General features: G+C 32.3%; 1 protein-coding gene across 1 annotated transcript in view; it reads left to right on the top strand.

Moving 5' to 3' along the window:
• The first annotated feature begins 4,918 nt into the window (after window positions 1-4,918).
• LOC138319847 (ATP-dependent RNA helicase TDRD9-like) overlaps window positions 4,919-8,449 on the top strand; it is a 37,143-nt gene continuing 33,612 nt past the window's right edge. Inside the window, exon 1 of the mRNA XM_069262977.1 lies at window positions 4,919-4,986. Within this exon, the coding sequence (XP_069119078.1) occupies window positions 4,949-4,986 (38 nt within the window). The 5' untranslated portion in view covers window positions 4,919-4,948. The remainder of the gene's footprint in view (window positions 4,987-8,449) is intronic.

Genomic DNA, 8,449 nt, shown 5'->3' with positions numbered 1-8,449 from the left:
CTTATACTGTACACTTCAACATACATTTTGTATGTACACTTATACTGTAGACTTCAACATACATTTTGTATGTACACTTCAACATACCTTTTGTATGTACACTTATACTGTACACTTCAACATACATTTTGTATGTACACTTATACTGTACACTTCAACATACATTTTGTACATACACTTATACTGTACACTTCAACATACATTTTGTATGTACACTTATACTGTACACTTCAACATACATTTTGTATGTACACTTATACTGTACACTTCAACATACCTTTTGTATGTACACTTATACTGTACACTTCAACATACATTTTGTATGTACACTTATACTGTACACTTCAACATACCTTTTGTATGTACACTTATACTGTACACTTCAACATACATTTTGTATGTACACTTATACTGTACATTCTTCACATACATACCTTTTTTTGTATGTACACTTATACTGTACATTCAACATACCTTTTTGTATGTACACTTATACTGTACACTTCAACATACCTTTTGTATGTACACTTATACTGTACATTCAACATACCTTTTGTATGTACACTTATACTGTACACTTCAACATACCTTTTGTATGTACACTTATACTGTACACTTCAACATACCTTTTGTATGTACACTTATACTGTACATTCAACATTTTGTATGTACAACTTTTACTGATACTTTTTGTATGTACACTTATACTGTACATTCAACATACCTTTTGTATGTACACTTATACTGTACACTTCAACATACCTTTTGTATGTACACTTATACTGTAGACTTCAACATACATTTTGTATGTACACTTCAACATACCTTTTGTATGTACACTTATACTGCACATTCAACTTACCTTTTGTATGTACACTTATACTGTACACTTCAACATACATTTTTGTGTATACACTTATACTGTACACTTCAACATTTTGTACCTTTTGTACTATGTTTGTACACTTATACTGTATGTACACACTTCAACATACCTTTTGTATGTACACTTATTACTGTACACTTATTACAACATACCTTTTGTGTATGTACACTTATACTGTACACTTCAACATACCTTTTGTATGTACACTTATACTGTACATTCAACATACCTTTTGTATGTACACTTACTGTACATGTATACATTTTGTATGTACAACACTTTCCTTTTTGTATGTACACTTATACTGTAGACTTCAACATACCTTTTGTATGTACACTTATACTGTACATTTCAACATACCTTTTGTATGTACACTTATACTGTACATGTACACTTCAACATACCTTTTGTTCATACTTTTTGTACACTTATACTGTACATTCAACATACCTTTTGTATGTACACTTATACTGTACACTTTAACATACCTTTTGTATGTACACTTATACTGTACACTTCAACATACCTTTTGTATGTACACTTATACTGTACACTTCAACATACCTTTTGTATGTACACTTATACTGTACACTTCAACATACCTTTTGTATGTACACTTATACTGTACACTTCAACATACCTTTTGTATGTACACTTATACTGTACATTCAACATACCTTTTGTATGTACACTTATACTGTACACTTATACTGTACACTTCAACATACCTTTTGTATGTACACTTATACTGTACATTTCAACATACCTTTTGTATGTACACTTATACTGTACACTTATACTGTACACTTCAACATACCTTTTGTATGTACACTTATACTGTACACTTCAACATACCTTTTGTATGTACACTTATACTGTACACTTCAACATACCTTTTGTATGTACACTTATACTGTACATTCAACATACCTTTTGTATGTACACTTATACTGTACATTCAACATACCTTTTGTATGTACACTTATACTGTACATTCAACATACCTTTTGTATGTACACTTATACTGTACACTTCAACATACCTTTTGTATGTACACTTATACTGTACACTTCAACATACCTTTTGTATGTACACTTATACTGTACATTCAACATACCTTTTGTATGTACACTTATACTGTACATTCAACATACCTTTTGTATGTACACTTATACTGTACATTCAACATACCTTTTGTATGTACACTTATACTGTACACTTCAACATACCTTTTGTATGTACACTTATACTGTACACTTCAACATACCTTTTGTATGTACACTTATACTGTACACTTCAACATACCTTTTGTATGTACACTTATACTGTAGACTTCAACATACCTTTTGTATGTACACTTATACTGTACATTCAACATACCTTTTGTATGTACACTTATACTGTACATTCAACATACCTTTTGTATGTACACTTATACTGTACACTTCAACATACCTTTTGTAGTACCACCTTTTGTATGTACACTTATACTGTAACACTCAACATACCTTTTGTATGTACACTTATTCTGTACACTTACTATCTGTAACACTTCAACATACCTTTTGTAATGTACACTTATACTGTACACTTCAAACATACCTTTTGTATGTACACTTATACTGTACACTTCAACATACATTTTGTACACACACTTATACTGTACACTTCAACATACATTTTGTACACACACTTATACTGTACACTTCAACATACCTTTTGTATGTACACTTATACTGTACATTCAACATACCTTTTGTATGTACACTTATACTGTACAGTTCAACATACCTTTTGTATGTACACTTATAGTGTACATTTCAACATACCTTTTGTATGTACACTTATACACCTGTATGTACCTTATACTGTACACTTCAACATACCTTTTGTATGTTACACTTATACTGTACACTTCATACCTTTTGTAACATCTTATACTGTACATTCATACCTTTTGTATGTACACATTTCAACATACATACCTTTTTGTATGTACACTTATACACAATTCAACATACCTTTAGTATGTAACATCTTATACTGTACAATTCAACATACCTTTTGGTATGTACACTTATACAGTACACTTCCAACAACTTGTTTACCACTGTATACTGTACACTTATACAGGTACATTATCAACACACTTTTTTGTATGTACACTTATACTGTACATTCAACATACATTTTTTATGTACACTTATACTGTTATATTCAACATACCTTTTGTATGTACACTTATACTGTACACTTATACTGTACACTTCAACATACCTTTTGTATGTACATGTATACCGTAGATTCAACATACCTTTTGTATGTACTACTTATACTGTACATTCAACATACCTTTTGTATGTACACTTATACTGTACATTCAACATACCTTTGTATGTACACTTATACAGTACATTCAAACATTACCTTTGTATGTACACTTATACTGTACATTTCAACATACCTTTTGTATGTACACTTATACTGTACATTCAACATACATTTTGTATGTACACTTAACTGTTACAATTCAACATTACCTTTTGTATACACTTATACGTACACTTATACTGTACATTCAACATACCTTTTGTATGTACACTTATACTGTACACTTCAACATACCATTTTGTATGTACACTTATACTGTACACTTCAACATACCTTTTGTATGTACACTTATACTGTACACTTCAACATACCTTTTGTATTGTACACTTATTACTGTACATTTCAACATACCTTTTGTATGTACACTTATACTGTACATTTCATTCAACATACCTTTGTTATGTACACTTATACACTACACTTCACTTCAACATACCTTTTGTATGTACACTTATACTGTACACTTCACAACATACCTTTTGTATGTACACTATATACTGTACACTTCAACATACCTTTTGTATGTACACTTATACTGTACACTTCAACATACATTTGTAATGTACACTTTATACTGTACACTTCAACATACCTTTGTACATGTATACTGTACACTTATACATGTACGTACACTATTACTGTACATCACCGTACACTTCAACATACCTTTTGTATGTACACTTATACTGTACACTTCAACATACCTTTTGTATGTACACTTATACTGTAGACTTCATACCTTTTGTTTGTACACTTACTATACATTTTGTATGTACACTTATACTGTAGACTTCAACATACATTTTGTACATACACTTATACTGTACACTTCAACATACATTTTGTACACATACTTTAATACTGTTACACTTCAACATACATTTTGTACACATACACTTATACTGTACACTTCAACATACATTTTGTAATACACTTATACTGTACACTTCAACATACATTTTGGAACGTACACTATCTTATACTGTACACTTCAACATACATTTTGTACGTACACTTATACTGTACACTTCAACATACCTTTTGTATGTACACTTATACTGTACACTTCAACATACCTTTTGTATGTACACTTATACTGTACACTTCAACATATACCTTTTGTATGTACACTTATACTGTACACTTCAACATACCTTTTGTATGTACACTTATACTGTACACTTCAACATACATTTTGTATGTACACTTATACTGTACACTTCAACATACCTTTTGTATGTACACTTATACTGTAGACTTTCAACATACCTTTTGTATGTACACTTATACTGTACACTTCAACATACCTTTTGTATGTACACTTATACTGTACACTTCAACATACCTTTTGTATGTACACTTATACTGTACACTTCAACATTCCTTTTGTATGTACACTTATACTGTACACTTCAACATTCCTTTTTATGTACACTTATACTGTACACTTCAACATACATTTTGTATGTACACTTATACTGTAGACTTCAATCATTACATTTTTTATGTACAATTATACTGTACACTTATACTGTACACTTCAACATTTTTTTGTATGTACACTTATACTGTACACTTCAACATACCTTTGTATGTACACTGTACAGATGAACTTGACCTACTCTGATTGTTTTGTAGGTAAATTTACGAGGTCCACACTATCCCTATGAGATGACTTTCCTTAATATGACCAATGTGGGAGCATGTAGGTATGTATTGACCCACTCAAATACATAATATTTACTTCAATGAGTGAGGCCTTCTTCACTTTTACAAGCATCTGTGATTGAGTAGTTGTTGTTTGAAATGGCACATAGTAATAAATGATTGTACGTACCATAGATGTTTACATAGAATAACCCCCCTGCTAGTACGTAGATGTACACATGGTAATAACTGCTAGTACATAGATGTACACATGGTAATAACTGCTAGTACATAGATGTGCACATGGTAATAACTGCTGTACGTAAATGTGTACATGGTAATAACTGCTAGTACGTAGATGTACACATGGTAATAAGTGCTAGTACGTAGATATGTACATGGTAATAACTGCTAGTACATAGATGTTTACATGGTAATAACTGCTAGTACGTAGATGTACACATGGTAATAACTGCTAGTACATAGATGTACACATGGTAATAACTGCTAGTACATAGATGTGCACATGGTAATAACTGCTGTACGTAAATGTGTACATGGTAATAACTGCTAGTACGTAGATGTACACATGGTAATAAGTGCTAGTACGTAGATATGTACATGGTAATAACTACTAGCATGTAGATGTGTACATGGTAATAACTGCTAGTATGTAGATGTGTACATGGTAATAACTGCTGTAGTACATAGATGTGCACATGGGTAATAAGTGCTAGTACGTAGATATGTACATGGTAATAACTACTAGTATGTAGATGTGTACATGGTAATAACTGCTAGTACATAGATGTACACATGGTAATAACTACTAGTATGTAGATGTGTACATGGTAATAAACTGCTAGTACATAGATGTACACATGGTAATAACTGCTAGTATGTAGATATACACATGGTAAATAACTGCTAGTATGTAGATGTGTACACATGGTAATAACTACTAGTATGTAGATGTACACATGGTAATAACTGCTACGTAGATGTGTACACATGGTAATAACTGCTTAGTATGTAGATGTACACATGGTAATAACTGCTAGTACGTAGATGTGTACACATGGGTAATAACTGCTAGTATGTAGATGTACACATTGTAATAACTGCTAGTATGTAGATGTAGATGTACACATGGTAATAACTGCTAGTATGTAGATGTACACATGGTAATAACTGCTAGTACGTAGATATGTACATGGTAATAACTACTAGTATGTAGATGTACACATGGTAATAACTGCTAGTATGTAGATGTACACATGGTAATAACTGCTAGTATGTAGATGTACACATGGTAATAACTGCTGTACATAGATGTACACATGGTAATAAGTGCTAGTACGTAGATGTGTACATGGTAATAACTGCTAGTACATAGATGTACACATGGGTAATAACTGCTAGTACCTAGACGTAGATGTGCACATGGTAATAACTGCTAGTACATAGATGTACACATGGTAATAACTGCTAGTACGTAGATGTGTACATGGTAATAACTGCTAGTACATAGATGTACACATGGTAATAACTGCTAGTATGTAGATGTGTACATGGTAATAACTGCTAGTACATAGATGTACACATGGTAATAACTGCTAGTACCTAGATGTGTACATGGTAATAACTGCTAGTACATAGATGTACACATGGTAATAACTGCTAGTACATAGATGTACACATGGTAATAACTGCTAGTACGTAGATGTGCACATGGTAATAACTGCTAGTACATAGATGTACACATGGTTATAACTACTAGTATGTAGATGTACACATGGTAATAACTGCTAGTATGTAAATGTACACATGGTAATAACTGCTAGTATGTAGATGTGCACATGGTAATAACTGCTAGTACATAGATGTACACATGGTAATAACTGCTAGTATGTAGATGTACACATGGTAATAACTGCTAGTATGTAGATGTACACTTAGTAATAACTGCCAGTACGTAGATGTGCACATGATAATAACTGCTGTACGTAGATGTGCACATGGTAATAACTGCTAGTATGTAGATGTACACATGGTAATAACTACTAGTATGCAGATGTACACATGGTTATAACTACTAGTACGTAGATGTACACTTAGTAATAACTGCTAGTACGTAGATGTACATATGGTAATAACTGCTAGTATGTAGATGTGTACATGGTAATAACTGCTAGTACGTAGATGTGTACATGGTAATAACTGCTAGTATGTAGATGTACACATGGCAATAACTACTAGTATGTAGATGTACAAATGGCAATAACTGCTAGTATGTAGATGTACACATGGTAATAACTGCTAGTATGTAGATTTACATCATGGTAATAACTGCTAGTATGTAGATGTGCACATGGTAATAACTGCTAGTACGTAGATGTACACATGGTAAAAACTGCTAGTATGTAGATGTACACATGGTAATAACTGCTAGTATGTAGATTTACACATGGTAATAACTGCTAGTATGTAGATGTACACATGGTAATAACTGCTAGTACGTAGATGTACATATGGTAAAAACTGCTAGTATGTAGATGTACACATGGTAATAACTGCTAGTATGTAGATTTACACATGGTAATAAATGCTAGTATGTAGATATTACATGGTAATAACTACTAGTATGTAGATGTACACATGGTAATAACTGCTAGTACGTAGATGTACACATGGTAAAAACTGCTAGTATGTAGATGTACACATGGTAATAAGTGCTAGTACGTAGATGTACACATGGTAATAACTGCTGTACATTAGATGTGCAAATGGTAATAAGTGCTAGTACGTAGATGTGTACTTAGAAATAACTGCTAGTACGTAGATATGTACATGGTAATAACTACTAGTATGTAGATGTACACATGGTAATAACTTGCTAGTATGTAGATGTACACATGGTAATAACTGCTAGTATGTAGATGTACACATGGTAATAACTGCTGTACATAGATGTGCAAATGGTAATAAGTGCTAGTAGTACGTAGATGTGTACTTAGAAATAACTGCTAGTATGTAGATGTGTACATGGTAATAACTGCTAGTACATAGATGTACACATGGTAATAACTGCTAGTATGTAGATGTACACATGGTAATAACTGCTAGTACATAGATGTACACATGGTAATAACTGCTAGTACGTAGATGTGCACATGGTAATAACTGCTAGTACATAGATGTGCACATGGTAATAACTGCTAGTATGTAGATGTACACATGGTAATAACTGCTAGTACATTGATGCACACTCAGTTATAACTGCTAGTACGTAGATGTGTACATGATAATAACTGCTAGTACATAGATGTACACATGGTTATAACTGCTAGTATGTAGATGTGTACATGGTAATAACTGCTAGTACGTAGATGTACACATGGTTATAACTGCTAGTACGTAGTCGTAGATATGCACATGGTAATAACTGCTAGTATGTAGATGTACACATGGTAATAACTGCTAGTACATTGATGACATGGTAATAACTGCTAGTACCTAGATGTA

Source organism: Argopecten irradians, chromosome 3, assembly GCF_041381155.1.
Source record: "Argopecten irradians isolate NY chromosome 3, Ai_NY, whole genome shotgun sequence".
In the NCBI taxonomy this organism is placed as follows: Eukaryota; Metazoa; Mollusca; class Bivalvia; order Pectinida; family Pectinidae; genus Argopecten; species Argopecten irradians.
Note: the sequence above shows the minus strand (reverse complement) of the source record. Positions and strands in the feature narration are given on the sequence as shown.